Here is a 15551-nt window from a genome sequence, read left to right as displayed (position 1 = left end):
CAGATGCCAAGAGCACTTCATAATAAACGTGTTGAATGTTTATTTGTTTTAATAGGGTGTTTGTTGTGTTGGTTAATGTTGGTGTTAGTACCGATATATCATAAAAGTATAAATGTCTGTAAAAACCTGACCTTGGCTCGTTTGTTTCCGTTTCAATATTTTTCTAGATGGCTGAACATGGGTGCCTTTAAATTGTTGGAAATTCCTTCTGACACAGCCTGATTTTGGCAAATGTCCCAATAGGTGACCAGGGGTGGGGTGGTCTTTTGATAAAGCCAGTCCTGCGTTCCTCTATGCAGTACCCAACCTGTGACCCAAAAAACTGCAGTGTTGTTACAATAGTCTAAGTGGATGTGGCACTAGATGTATATGATAAAATAAGATAAGATACATTTTATTACTGCAGATCAGTGTTTATGAATAATGTATATATGACCTATGTATTATTGGGCTGCAAACTTACCAAGTATATGTGGCCAAAGCTGCAAAGATACTTAGAAATTGAACTAAATGGTTGGAAATTCCTTCCGATACAGTTTCCAGCCATTTCTAGGCCTGATTTTGGCAAATGTGCTAATAATGACGAGGCAAAGCTGAAATCCGCAAATTTTGAGCTAGACTCAAAATCGGTGACCTTTTGACCTCTGATGACCTACTTTTGTGGTTCATTTGCATATTATGATATGTAATCGTTAGTGGGCTTCAAAACACACATTTTGAGTGGTGAATTGTTATGATAGGGTGATTCTAAGGGAAGTTATTCCAAATTAAATTTCCCCTACCCCCAAAATTTGCTTCAAAATGTTTTCCACATTATTCGGTTTTCAGGGTGAAAATGACAGAAAGCTACTCGATATGGAAGGCTATCACCTCATTTTATTATCTACATGCATAGACCTATAAAAAAAACCTATGAGCCTTTGTCCCTCTGGGTGGTACGGTTCATATTCCACCCCTACCCAGGTCCAGACAACTTAATGTCCCTTCTAAAAAAAAAAAATCCAAACCCTCAAAATATTAAACCTCCCCAACTCGCTCCCCATTCCACCACCCCAAACAAACCACAAAAACCCCAAAAACAAAACAACAGAAAAAAGCCTGCTACAAAACAAAAACCCCTGTAAAATGGAAGAGGAGGGGTGACAAGAGCTTTTATGTAATTTATTATGTGTATATTGGGGGGGGGTTTCTGTGTGCCAACATGTTATATCCAAGTACGGGGTATGTACTGCCCTAAAGGGATGCAGAATGAAAACAAAATTCAACAAATTACTTCAAACATATGGTCCATTTTAAAAATCTTTATTAAATACAATAAAACCTTAATTTCTTAACTGCAAAGTAAATCAAATCAAATATTCAGTTTAATAATAATTTTTAAAATAATAACAAAACTAATATAAAAAAAATAAAATATTATTTTGTTTAGTCAATGACATGATCAAGACATACTTGCACGAAATGCATGTACTAAAACCAATTAAACTACTTTTAAAATATTTACAAAGTTAAAACAATTACATTTTTGAAGTATAATTACTATTCTACAGCCACTATAATTTTAAACATTTCATAATTGTATTTGTATATTTTGGATATAAAAGAAATTGAAATAAAAATTGGGTCAGCTTTTGAAATACCAGCTATGGAGCGAAGGGTCAGTGCTACAACTCACTGTACTCCCTCCACACATACACATGCACACACTACATATACACACACACATGCATATACACATGTGCACACAAACACCACACCACACACCACCCACAGACACACATACCCACCACACACGCATGCACACATACACATGCACATACACACACACCACACACACACCAGACCAGAATAGTGTGCTTGAACTTTTATGTGAATAAAAGTTTGAAACCAAATTGTTCTGTTCTGGAGAGGCAGACCAGGCTGCTGGACTGTTTCCCCAGGACAGCGTGCTTGAACCTTAATTGGAAATAGGCATGTCAAATACATGTACTTAAGTAAGTTAAATAAACCTAATTAAAAATGAACCAAATGAAAATATCAAATTTATTATAACACTTTGGTAAATTGCATCTGTTCATTTTCATCTACTGCAAAGAAATACAAAATCAGTCAACCTGGTTAACATGAACTCTAATTATCAACTCCAACAATCTGGTAAAGAAACTACAGCTGTATACAAATGTATGTACGTTACATACTCCTCAGCCTTTTAATTTTTAGATGGCAGCTGGCCCCATTGCCTTGTTACTGCTAACATGTTCATCTACTTTTTACCACAAGTTATTTTAGCAAATGGTACTACATTTGGTTTAGATCCGTTAAAAACAACCCAAAAAAGAGAAGCTTTTCTACTTCTGCTTTGACTTGTACTTTTTCTAAAATAAAAAGGCTGATACATAGGTTTAAAATACATGTAATTGTTAAACATATTTTTTCCCCGAGTCAGGACATGTGATTTACGTGACATTGCAAACCCTGTTCCATCGTAATTTGATTGTACATGAAGGTACATCACAATTTGATTGTAATTGGAGGTAAATGTAATAATTTCTAATGGGGTTTTCTTTTCACATAACCTCAAACAAGTAACAATATAAAACAACATTCATGCTAAAGTGAACATAGCTTCAGCAAAAAAACAAAAACAAAACAAATCTATATTACAAATCAGGCCATTTTTCTCACTAGTATAAGCCATAGTTGGGTTTTTCCTTCCTTTATTCTGAGCATAAGGCCATTAATAACAATTGAGGAGGAAGGAAGTAAGGAAATGTTTTATTTAACAACGCACTCCACACATTTTATTTATGGTTATATGGCGTCAGACATATGGTTAAGGACCACGCAGATATAGAGGAAACCCGCTGTCGCCACTTCATGGGCCTACTCTTTTTGATTAGCAGCAAGGGAGCTTTTATATGCATCATCCCACAAACAGGATAACACATACCATGGCCTTTGATATACCAGTCGTGGTGCACTGGCTGGAGCGAGAAATCGACCCCAGACCAACCACGCATCAAGCAAACACACTGTAATTATTATTATATGCATGGTGCATATGCTAGTATTTGGTTTGGTATACATATATGGATTAAATAAAATTTAGTTTTGTAGGTGGTGGACATATACAGGTAAAACCAATTGCCCCAAACCCCTCCCATGTGACAAATTCTGGAAAAGCTTTGATATAAATTAAAAAGAAAGGCATAATGAGAGAGAGAGAGAGAGAGAGAGAGAGAGAGAGAGAGAGAGAGAGAGAGAGAGAAAGAGACAGAGAGAATCGGCTGCTGCTACATGGGATACTCTTACCAATAAAGCAGCAAGGGATCTTTTATACAAGTGACATCTCTACAGATTGTACCAAGTCACATCTGTACTGACTGTACCGACTGTACCAAGTCACATCTGTACTAATTCTACCAAGTCACATCTGTACTAATTCTACCATGTCACATCTATACTAATTCTACCAAGTCACATCTGAACTAATTCTACTAAGTCGCATCTGTACTGACTGTACCAAGTCATACCAAGTCAAATTGGTACTGACTGTACCAAGTCAAATTGGTGCTGATTGTACCAAGTCAAATTGGTGCTGACTGTACCAAGTCAAATTGGTGCTGATTGTACCAAGTCAAATTGGTGCTGAACTCTACCAAGTCACATACATACTAATTCTACCAACTAACATCTGTAGTGATTGTTCTAAGCCATACCTAGTCATATTTGTACTAACTGTACTGATACCAAGCCATTCCAAGTCACATTTGAACTGATTGTATCAAGTCATACCAAGTTACATTCTCGGTGACTGTACCAACATTCATTTCGAATATATCATGATTATACTCAGTATTAACGGTATTGGTAAAAACATCTGTATCTAGTTTATTGGAACATTATACTGGTAGATACTTTGTCACAACCTAGTTCATATTCATATACAAAACAAATACAAAAAACAAAAATTAAAGCAAAAACAAACATTTTTACACCACAAAAAGTTTGAAAACATTAATATCAAAACTAGAATATTCTTTAAAAATTGTAAAAAATAAATCTTGAATTCTTAAAAAAACAGCTCATAGCATTGAACATTAAAAATATTTGTTCGGTATATTTCATCAACAAATTCATTGTACGGTTTTACTGTCATGGCCATTTCTTTGATATCATGTTAATGATTTTACATTTCTTTTTCCTAGGGGGTCCAACACGGGGCTGAATATCACCACAGTTTGAAGATTTAGTTAGTCCTGCACAATCTTCAGAAGACTTTGAACCAACACTGGTCACTTGGTCGCCAGCATGCACAGCCAGTGTGATACTTGAGCAGCTCTTCAGACTGGTATCTCCAAAGGCATTAGCAAGAGATTGGTTCAGTGTATGAGACTGAGGAATGTAGATAGCTTCTGTGGCCATTACTGGGACCACTGATCCTACTGGTACAACTGATCCTGATGGTCCAAATGATGATACTGCTGACCCATATGATGATACTGCCGACCCATATGATGATCCTGATGATACAACTGATACAGTATTGGCTGCTGTCCCCAAAGCAACCGTGCCAGACTCCCCAGGAACAACAGTGCCAATGCTTCCTGTCACATCCATGTTACTGTTGTTTTTCAAATAGTAGGAACCTTGTGGGAACTGGAGAAGCCTCTGTGCTAAGGTGCTGTCAGAGATGTTCACGGGAATGCGTGGGATGCTGTGCATGATGAGAGTGCTTGGGTTGAGCACCGACAACGAGAGGATATCTCTCTCTGGTTTAATGTCCTCCACCTGGTGTGGCTGCAGCTGTGGGATGTGCCAGACAGAAGGACTGCTTTGAGGCAGGACCATCTCTACCTGCGAGGGAGCCGTGGAGGCCAGGTCGGTTGAGGATGGGGTCGAGAGAACTGTTGATGCAGTGGTGGCGTGATTGGAAGCACACTCTGGCTCCACCTTCACCTGGATGTCGGCAGATGCTGGAATGTCTGGTGGTGCCGTGCTGGCTGGCTCTGGGGACGTCTCGTAACTCGTCGTACTGCTGGGTAAAATGTTTACTGCTTCAATAGCTCCAATGATGGGTGCTGGGTTCATGGGCACTTCGGCTGGAGGAGTGAAAGCAGTAGAAGATGCTGGTACCTTGTTTGAGGTTGAAGTTGTTAATGGGGAAACACGAGTCCTGCTGTTTGGTCTTTTTCCTACAAATAAAGGTTTAAAAAAAAAGCTTGTAAATAGAAATTTTCAATTAATCTAGTCCGTCAAGCATTAGTTGCGTGATACCATTTGACCAATAGGTCTCTGCCAGGAAAGGCGAGTGATGACTCTCACTCTCCTCCACACTCGCCTGAAAAGTTTTAGGTGAGTAGCAAATTGCTTGGCTTGAAATAAAAAATTTAATATTATAATTTGATTTGAAACTTCATGTGATTGCTCGCCTGGCAGCATTTCAGGAGAGTGATCTTCAGCTTGCCTTGCTGTCAAGTAACCAGGTAAAAGGTTGAGTACATTAAATTACTCTCAATCTAAGGACAATAACAACATCATCATGTTTGCTTCATTTACAATAAACACATCTTACCATAATTTCACTGCATATCCATATTTTAAAAATGCAGGGTTTGAGTTATGTTGTCAGAGGCGTACTGCAATTATTGCCTTTGAGTCATGGGATGAGGAGGGCACCACAGCAGTTTTAAGAACACACTAGGGGCACAACAGCAAAGTGTGAAGATCTTTATGGGGCATGGAGGCAAAAAAAAAACCCCAAAACAACAACTCCATTAATAATAAAATAAAATTTAATTAAACATTTGCTAGAACTGGAAACAATTTTTCTTATGCCAAATGGTTCACTGCACACAGGTATTTATTGTGTATTGTTGTTTTCTCACATTGTACCTAAATGCACAATAATATATACATTTATTAATAATATACATACATCAGACATGTTTTGCTTCTTTTGAGCCCAATGTTAATTTTTAGATGCAAATTGGCAATGATTTATTTTTATTATATGCCAACAAACGTTTTATAAATTTCATGGATGTTATATCGTAGTTTATATTTGCCATATTGCACGACATGCCATCAGTATGATCATGTACGAAGAACGATATCAAGCAAGACGTTTTTTACAAAGTCATCTTTAACAAAGTTTTTGCAATCATGTCAATATTTTTTTGCTGATTTTAATACCACTTTCTTATCAAGATATTCCACATCTGGACTTATTCGTAATTGCTTTATCCATCTCTCGAAGTGGGTGCATGGTTTGCAAACTGCAAGTTAACGTTTACAATTTTGTTGCTGTAAATAAAAATACACATGTAGTCGTGAGTAGCATTAGCAGTTATCTGTAGTAAATTCGACCCGCACACCTAATTCGGAACATTTCAGTTTCGCATCGAGAGTTTCTGACTGTTCAAAATTTTTGTAATCTTTTTAATTGGTATTACTTGTCAGCATTTCAGAAACCATAACTTTACACAATTAAAACTGTAACTTTCGACATATTTAATTATTTTCACAGTGAAATTAAAGTACTTTTTCGGGACAACATAAATAAAGGCAAGTTTTCAATAACATTGAAGACCAACTTCAATCTGATTTATTGAGGAACACTGACTGCAAGAGGAGATGAAGGGCACGGCAATACACTGCATCCAACAGCCGATGATTAATATATCAAAGAAAAAATAATTATCATTAAAATGTTATCATCCAACAGCCGATGATTAATATATCAAAGAAAAAATAATTATCATTCAAATGTTATCATCCAACAGCCGATGATTAATATACGAACTCGAGTCCTGCTAGACTTGGCCCATGCCCGAGTACTCGAGTACTTTTGGAGACCCTATCTAGTGGTTAAAACTATGAAGCAAAAACAATCGTGTGAAAATTGAATACATTTACAGTTATATTCAGTTAATGTTTACTCTTTACAGGGTTTTATTTGTAAAATTTTACTTTGAATTTTAGCATGTTTTACAACAAAAAAAACCAGTTTTTTTGTAAAACTTTAATTCTAAAACTGAAACATAATTTAAAAAAAACCCCATTAATTCTAAAACACTGAAACATAATTTCTAAATATATTTACTTAACAAACCATTATATATAGACTTTTAACTACAATAACAATTGAACTTACGATTTTTGGCAATAACATCTGGAAACATCACAACCGTTTCCTGGCGTTTCTTTCCATAAATCCTAGGTAAAGTCCGGTCAACCTTTGATGTCCCACCATCTTTTGGCAACAGATCAGCTTTTCCCCTCGCAGCCTCCTTTGGCACAGGATCACCTTTTTGTGTTGCAGTGTCACCTTTTGAAATTAGATCACCATTTTGTGCCACTGCATCACCTTTTGCCACTGGATCAGATTTTCGTGCCACTGGGTCAGATCTTCGTTCCACTGGGTCAGATCTTCGTGTGACCTTACCTTTCGATGCCACCCCACCTTTCTGGGTCTGACTGCCTCTTGCCACAATGACATCCTTGGGTGTGGCATCCTTCTTTGGTCTACCGAGGTCACCAATTGGTGGTGCATCACTTTTTGATACGAGACAACCTTTCTGGGTGGAATCACATTTTTGTGTGATGTTAGTGTTCAGCAGCTGGTTATCCTTTGGAGTGAGATCTCGTTTCGGTTTTGGTTCATCTTTTAGTGTGATGATGTTATTCATTACTGGAGCAGGATCCCTGCATATGACCTTTCCTGTAAAACAAATCAGGTTGTGTCATCCTTTAAAAACCCAACTAATATTAGAAGTGGGAAAGAAAGTGATCTTTCCCTAGGGAAAGAACTTTTTTTCCTTCCCCTAGATACGTTTTGATGTCATAAACAGTGCTTCACTATAGGTGGTTAATTCTGTGGAAGAATAGTTTCCATGGTGGAAGTCACGTCAACAACTAACTTACGTCACTGGCGATAAATATGTCACAGCTATGACACAACGCTCCCTCTTGTTCTCAACTTGCGAACTTATTTTCAACAACAGTATCGTTAGAAAATCTTCCATAAAATGATAAATAAAAATTATAAAAATGGGTAATAAATAGAATACCCAGCTCGATATTCGGCAATACAGTTAAATATCTTGCACTTATGAATTGATGTTCTTTCCTGCAAATCTCTGAAAATTGTATAATGTATGTGTAATCTAGTATCTAACTTATGAATGGAAACATTAAATGAATGAAAGTGAAGTTCCGATTGTAGCAAACAACCAACCAAACTTTGACATTTTTAAGCCAAACAATCAGTGGCTGTGCAATTATTGAACATTTTGACATCACATATATTAGCCCATATATGGGAAATAATATTTAGCTTTTAAAAATATTAGTAGTAGTATACAGTGAAACCCCTAAATATTGGACCCACTGTAAAAAAAATTCATGGTCAGTTTTTAAACAGTACAGAACATCTAAACTGGATACCCCTTAAAACTGGAATTTTTTCCTGGTCCCTTAGGTGTCCAGTTTAGAGGGGTTTCACTGGATTATTGTTATTGTGTATATGGCATGTGGGCACTTAGAAATAAATAAACAACAGTAAAAGGAGATTGTTAAACCCATTTATTGATTTTTTTTTTGCTTGATTGTAGGTTACTAATTAAGTAAATGCAGTGAAAGAGTTCTCTAGATATTATGTTCACTTTTTTTTCTTTTCTTAACAACCCCCCCCCCCCCCCACTCCTTTGAATTCCATCTCATTTCTTCCCGATCTGGCAACTCCTCCTATCTTTCAACTTCTTTCACTGTCCACCTCCACATCCCAGTCCTTGTCTCTCCAACTGAGACAAGTGCTTGTCTCTTGTGGCTATCCGTGCCACACACCTGTCATTTCCCATCAGCTTTTTGCTGTGGGCTTAGTCTGACTACTTCAGTTCAGGAGAGTGTTCAGTTACTTCTGGCATTGTTAAGATGCACTTGCAACTACCTACTATGCTCCCCTACTACTGGCGGTCGTTAATTAGTGCCGTGGGTCAGACCAGCTTTATTGGCGGCAGAGGACGAGGATGCCAGGTGGGTGCAGGGAAGTACACAGCTTTGACAGGATTTGAACAACTGTCGTCAGCTTGATTGTCCAGCAGCTTATACGATCACTTTCTTAGAATTTACTGGTCTAACTGGATGGCACTATAGGTTTCATCTCCATCATTCTTTTTTTTCACAATGCCTTAAGATATTGAGCTGGAATTCTGTGTATAGCTTTATCATGTAGGTGTACTGTTACAAATCAAATTTGACTTTTAAAGTGATCTACCCATTTGTCACCGAGTTATGGCCCTTGAACTTAGGAGATAGAAAAATGTGTTTCCAAGACTTTTTTGTCACAATGCTACAAGATATTGAGCTGAAAATTGGTGTATAGCTTTATCATGTATGGTTACAGATCAAGTTTGACAGAGTTATAGTTCTTGAACTTGGTAGCTATGTTGGTGTCCAGGACATGTATTGCTTTAGCAGTCCCCTCTCCCACCCCTCACCATTCTCCACACTGCAGTCTTCGATGGGACCATCTTTACCCCCACCCCCAATTAACTTTAACAATTTAATAATTATAAGATTTTTTAGTTTAGAAGGGAAAAATTTATATTTAATAACATTAATAAAACGGAGAAGACAATGGTTTATAGTGGGGCAGTGTGTGTGGTAGGAGGCTGGTAAGAGAGGGCATCTACCCTCCCCCTCTCTTCTTCCCATCTTCCACACTCAAGTCTTCGATGGGACCATCTTTACTCATATATAATTTCTTTTAAATATGGTTTAAGGCCAAACCCTCTCTGCTTAATTCTCCTGGGGCTAAAGATATAAAATTAAATACTTTTAGATTTTTTTATTTTTTTTATTTGGACCGCCCATTGAAAATTGGCGTTTATTTGCAATATTAGGAATTAGTTGTCACAATCAGAATTTTTGGACATGCCATCTGAATTAAACAGGGATAGAAGCTAATACTTGCCCCCCCTCGCCCCAGGCGAGTAGAAATCCCTGAGGGCAAATACAGTTTAAATGGTGCTAGTCCCCCGGGTGAGTACCAATACTGGGCAGTTGTGACCCAAATTCATGATGCGGACAGCAAAACTATTTTGCCAATGAAACCCGGTAAACATACAAACTGTCGATGCATTTCATCAAATTCATGACAGATTGACAAAGTCAAAAGTATCGCAGTTTTGTTTGGTCTTCATAAATCCGAATATTTACTGTGAACACAATCAGAACTTTCCGGTTTTGTTTCCGAATTCCGAAAATTGTCATAATATTCCGATTACAGATGAAGCATGTCCGGAAGGGAAAATGTTGGCGTTTTTTGTGTGTGTGTGTTAGTGTGTGTGTTGATGTTGGTGCTTTGTGTTTGTTTCGTCGGTAATAAATACAGTCTTTAATTAAACGCATTGCAATAGATCATGTTGGCTGCTTCCAAATGTCTCGAGTGGAGAGTTCCGAATTTACCAGTGGACATCCGAGTGTATTAGGACAGAATAAAATAATTCAGTAACAGTAAAGATAATTCCTGAGTTTTATTATGGATGTCCATTATATTTGCACCATTAAAGATAAAGTACAAGCAACATAGTAATGTGTGTTCAATTCTTGAACAACTTGCTAGATCCCATATAGGTTTCGTCTTCTCAAACTGCTTCAATAATAAAGTGGGGATGGGGGGGGGGGGGGGGGGCTAGTGATTTTTCCTGGGAACTAGTAACTTTCCTCAGCTACTAGTCCCCCAGGCTAGTGAAAATATTTCCTAATTTCTACCACTGATTAAGCCATTCCATTTTAGTATGAAGTCAAAATTGTCCCTATTACTTAAATACCTTCTGTCCGATGCTCAGTTAACGACACATTATTATTAATTTTCTTTAATTATTATTATTATTATTATTATTATTATTTTTTTGTTTGTTTGTTTGTTTGTTGTTTTTTTTTTCGTGGGGTTGTTTTTTTCGTGGGTTTTTTTTTTTTTTTTTTCTGTCTTCTCACTAAGACGGGATCGAAGTCGCAGTAACCCAATTGGCTAATTAACCAGCCAATCAACATCATTAGATAATCAACCAAGATAGGAAACCACTAATTATCGCCTATTTTTTGCAGCACTCTCATTGGTCCAATCCAGCCAATCACGGATCAAGAACCCCACTACACCTAACTGTAAATAAACTTCACGAATTTGTCTTTGCACCCGCACCATGTTTTTTTGTTTTTTTATTACTGATGCATTCCATCCTAGCTAACTAAGGTAAGTCAACTAGGGTTCCAGAAGCAAAGACATGCAGGAAAACCAATACCCAACTATCCAGATAGCCTGAAGACAAACCAAGTAAGCCTACTAAAATCCTATATTTAGGGGGGCGGGAATCAAAATTCTTCAAACTAAATACCTAGATTGGTGAATATATGTATACAATTGCTACTTGCCACCATTAGTTTTGTTTATTGCATTGGTGATAAAGTTAAGTATGCCAAGCACTAGGCTTTTTAAACCAATACCTACACTATAAGGGTTTAACCCTTCAAATTAGATATCCAGGCTAGTTTAACTCCCCCTCCGTCATTGTATTCAATGCTATACAAGGATGGAGGGGGATTGGTGGTCATGAATGACCGTTGCACTCACTAGAATAGGGACGTAAGACAATTAGGTACAACCTTAACACAAAACTAGGATTCACACACAGACTACACGCTCACTGCATCAGTACACAGGGTGCATTGGCTAATGATAACAATGCATCCGCCCCCATTTAATGGCCCAGCACGTACTCTAATAAGGAACCGGACAAAAGAATACCATTCCGAGTACACAACTGCAATGCACCCGGGGGAAGCTGAACAAAAGAACATCGGCCTCCCCCACCCAAACCCCCAATACTTGCTGCTGGTAATAACTTGGTACTTGGTGATGCCTCGACCAGAAGCGGTCAGGCCCTTTATAAGAGCCCTATGGGCAACCTAGGGAGACACCACAGCATCGTAAAGGTCTAAAATTAACGAGCTACTCTCGATTCACTAATATCAAAACCTATATTAGCTCGGCCATTTACCTTTCGACCGACCGTTCAAAATTGTGCCAAATTCCCTCAATCAAAATTGCGCACCCTTTTCTCTTTGGCATTTAACTGCTCCATTCAAATTCCATAGCACCACCACCACCCCCACCCGCCTGCTACCGATTTGATCGGGCTACTGGTGCTCCCTTGCACCTGCCAGTGCAGGTGGTCCCTCCTCTCCCCTCCCCCCACCTTTTCTGTCATGGACGAGGAGCCGGCCAAGGCCGGCTCTTGTGCCCACGATAGGCGTGCGCTACAACAGCTTGTTCTGAATGTGCACGTAAAACCCTATGACATGACATGACATGATGCTCAGTCACTGGCCTTGCCAGAGACTGGACGTGGGATGGACATGCCTGAACCTCTTTTGGATATAGGCACATAAATAAAGTAATAGTAACAGCTTTAGCAGTACTCTCAGAATTCTTGTTATAGTGATTCTAATTTCCTTAAAAATATATTTATAACTAAATGTGATTGCTTGTTAACTAGTTTAACTAGAATCACCTGATGTATCTTTGAGTACTTCCACTTTCTTGAGCCAAACATCAAGCTGCACCAGGTCTGGGTAGTCGAGCTCCTGGAAAATCATCTTGATTTTTGTCTTCGCCTCATCCACGCCACATTTTGTACTGGGCTGCTTATCTGAAACGCAAATATTTGTAAACTATTAGAACTACGGTAATCAAAACATTTACTCCTTTTTTTTTTCGAATTGGAAGGAATGAATGGATGGATGTATAATAGATGGATGGATGAGTGGGTGGATAGATGGATGGATGAGTGGGTGGATAGATGGATGGATGGATGAATGGGTAAATAGAAGGATGGATGAATGGATAGATATTATTTAATAAATTATTAATTGGTTGGTTGGTTGTTTGGGCGATTGATTGATTGATTGATTGTTTGATTGATGCTTTACACATACTTTACACTGTGAGGATGAATATCATGACAATTAATAGAACCAGATGTTTAAATACATTGTAGTTGGCTTACTTCCCATTACATCCAATATACTTTCTTCATTCTGTTTGGGTGGACACATTTTCACCAGCTGCAGCTTTCTATGCAGGGAACCAGACACATTCTTTGAAGATTGCATGGACTCTTTTGCATCTGCTGGCAGGATAGGTCTGTAGGATCCTAATACAGCTGAGCTAATCTCTTTGGAGTTGATTGGATTCTGTTTGTCACCGCTGTCTAAGGAAGCACCAGACTCCATATCGGTCTGTCCATGCATCTGACCAGTGGTCTTGGCAGTTGACAGCTGAATCATGTCATGTCGATGAAGGAACATGTCAATCAGCAGACCTCTGTGCAGCTTCTTCAGGACACTGTTGGTGAAGATTGTGTCCAAATTAGCAAGTTTAGAAATTCTACTCATCATCCGGAACATGAAATTTTTGCCAGGTGACATTGGCATGTACCAAGGTTGTTGCGGATTCACTGGTGTTTTGTCTTTTGGCCTCTGAAAGAGGTATAAATAGGCTTTGTTCAGTTTAGACAAGTATTTCTCAAATGACACAACCGGGCACTGTGGATCTCCTTTTTTCTCATACATTCGTGGGAAGACTCTTCCGTCACCATCAATATCTTTCTTTGCAACCTTGGTAACATAGCGACAGCCATTCTCATCAGTACCAATAATAAAGTCATCCTTTCTCAGTGAGCGTTGCTGATCATGTTTGGGCTTTCCAAAGAAAACCGTTACTTCAAACCATACTTTGTATAAAAGGCATTTGGCATCAAGCAAACTGAATGCATAACTTGCATAGATTCTTCTAATATGTTCTGGTGTGATTATCTGTGCTTCATGAACAGGATTATGTTCTTTCATAAGTCTGACAACCTGTTTAAAAATACTGTTAGCTTGTTTGAATTCTGGGTCTTCAATGATGTCAATTTTGGGCCCCTCACGTACTAGCTCTTTTTGGAAATATCGGTTTAATCCATATCTAAAGAGACACAGGGTACTATGAGAATATGGTTCACCAGTTTTGTTTCTAACATCTGGGTAGAAATTTGACAAAAGTCGGTTGATGGTTTTCGGAGAATCCGTTTTCAAATTAATCTTTTGCCCATTTTGCTTGCACCAACTTTCAAACAGTTTCACGCTGTACATAGCTGGCTTATCGCTGCTGCTGATTTCATTTTCATCATTTTCAAAATAAATATCGACATCTTCAAACTGTGTTGTTTCTTCATCCAATTCGTCGTGATCATCAGGAACCGTTAACTCAAGTTCTTGATTATTACCATCCGGTGCGTTATCAGGAATATTCAACGTCGACGCCATTTTGACCTTTAACGTGATACGGACCACGTTGGTACCTCACAGGCAATAAAACTTGTTTCAAGACAGAACTGAATTAATAATATGTACCACTTTAACTAAAGACAACACCAAAGATATTACCATTAAATCGGCAATATAAAAACTAAATATTTTTCACCCTAAAAATTGTTTTTCCGCAATTTTAACGCTTAATACATATCAACAAGTGCTTGTGGGTTAATGCTGTAATAACCCGAAGTACATAACGCTACCAGCTACCCAAGAACATTTAGTGTTTAATATTAAACAAAATAAATTTAGTTTAAATACGATGTTGTATTCTAAGCTTTTCGGTCATTGTTGGTAGACACAAACAAGCACTTGCGTGCTATTTTAAAACTATATACTTAACTTTAACAATTTAATTTATGTAGATAAAAATGTAGATATTTACAATAATTTTAATTACTCGTCCCTGTAGCCGTCATGACATTTGACGTCATTGGATTAAACGTCATTTATAAATGTGACGTCAGTGCATATATGTTTTTAACATATATATTCAATTAAATTAAGGTAGCTCAGAGGGTATGATGGTGAGGGGAGGGGAGGAGGCGGCATTGTGATTCTGACAAAGTAAAACTTCTTCTTGAATGTAATCCAAACACCACGCTACGAGTATCGAAATTCATACATGAATTAATAGTACCAAGATTTAAAAACCTCTGCAGACCCCTTGCCCGAGTCAAAGGAGTTGGTTGAGTATTTTGTTTAGCTATTTGGCAGATTGTTACTAGGCCTATATATATTACTAGGCCTATATATATTATTGTTATCTTATCGTCCGTCTGTCAACCCCCCCCCCCCCCCACCCCCTCTCTCTCTCTTCCCTGTGCGTGCGTATATGTATATTTATGTCTGTTTGGCACATGGATGCAGATATGTATACGAAATCTCTGTTTACGGTTGTTATAACTAGTTCGTATGTTGTTCTCTCTTCTGTTTTCTTCTCTTTTAAAATGAGAATCTGTCCCCTTAACCAGTGTTTTGTCATAGGGATGTTGAATTTTTAAACGGATATAAAGCCAAACATGTGGCCGGTGTGAATTCTGCATCACCTGTATAGTCCGTTTGCGTTACAGTGGAACCAATTACTATCAAATTATATGGATTAAATCTTATTTTTAATATAAATGCTAGAA

The 15551-nt window shown here is 37.9% G+C and overlaps 1 protein-coding gene across 1 annotated transcript; it reads right to left on the bottom strand.

The window, feature by feature from the left end:
• Window positions 1–2930: 2930 nt before the first annotated feature.
• On the bottom strand, window positions 2931–14567 carry LOC121380394. The gene is made up of 4 exons (XM_041509189.1): window positions 13071–14567; window positions 12576–12713; window positions 7157–7723; window positions 2931–5195 (listed from the first exon to the last, which is right to left on the bottom strand). The coding sequence occupies exons 1-4, from the start codon at window positions 14368–14370 to the stop codon at window positions 4156–4158; spliced, it is 3045 nt and encodes a 1014-aa protein (XP_041365123.1). The 5' UTR covers window positions 14371–14567; the 3' UTR covers window positions 2931–4155.
• Window positions 14568–15551: the final 984 nt, after the last annotated feature.

This window comes from Gigantopelta aegis, chromosome 9, assembly GCF_016097555.1.
Source record: "Gigantopelta aegis isolate Gae_Host chromosome 9, Gae_host_genome, whole genome shotgun sequence".
NCBI classification, from domain to species: domain Eukaryota; kingdom Metazoa; phylum Mollusca; class Gastropoda; order Neomphalida; family Peltospiridae; genus Gigantopelta; species Gigantopelta aegis.
Note: the sequence above shows the minus strand (reverse complement) of the source record. Positions and strands in the feature narration are given on the sequence as shown.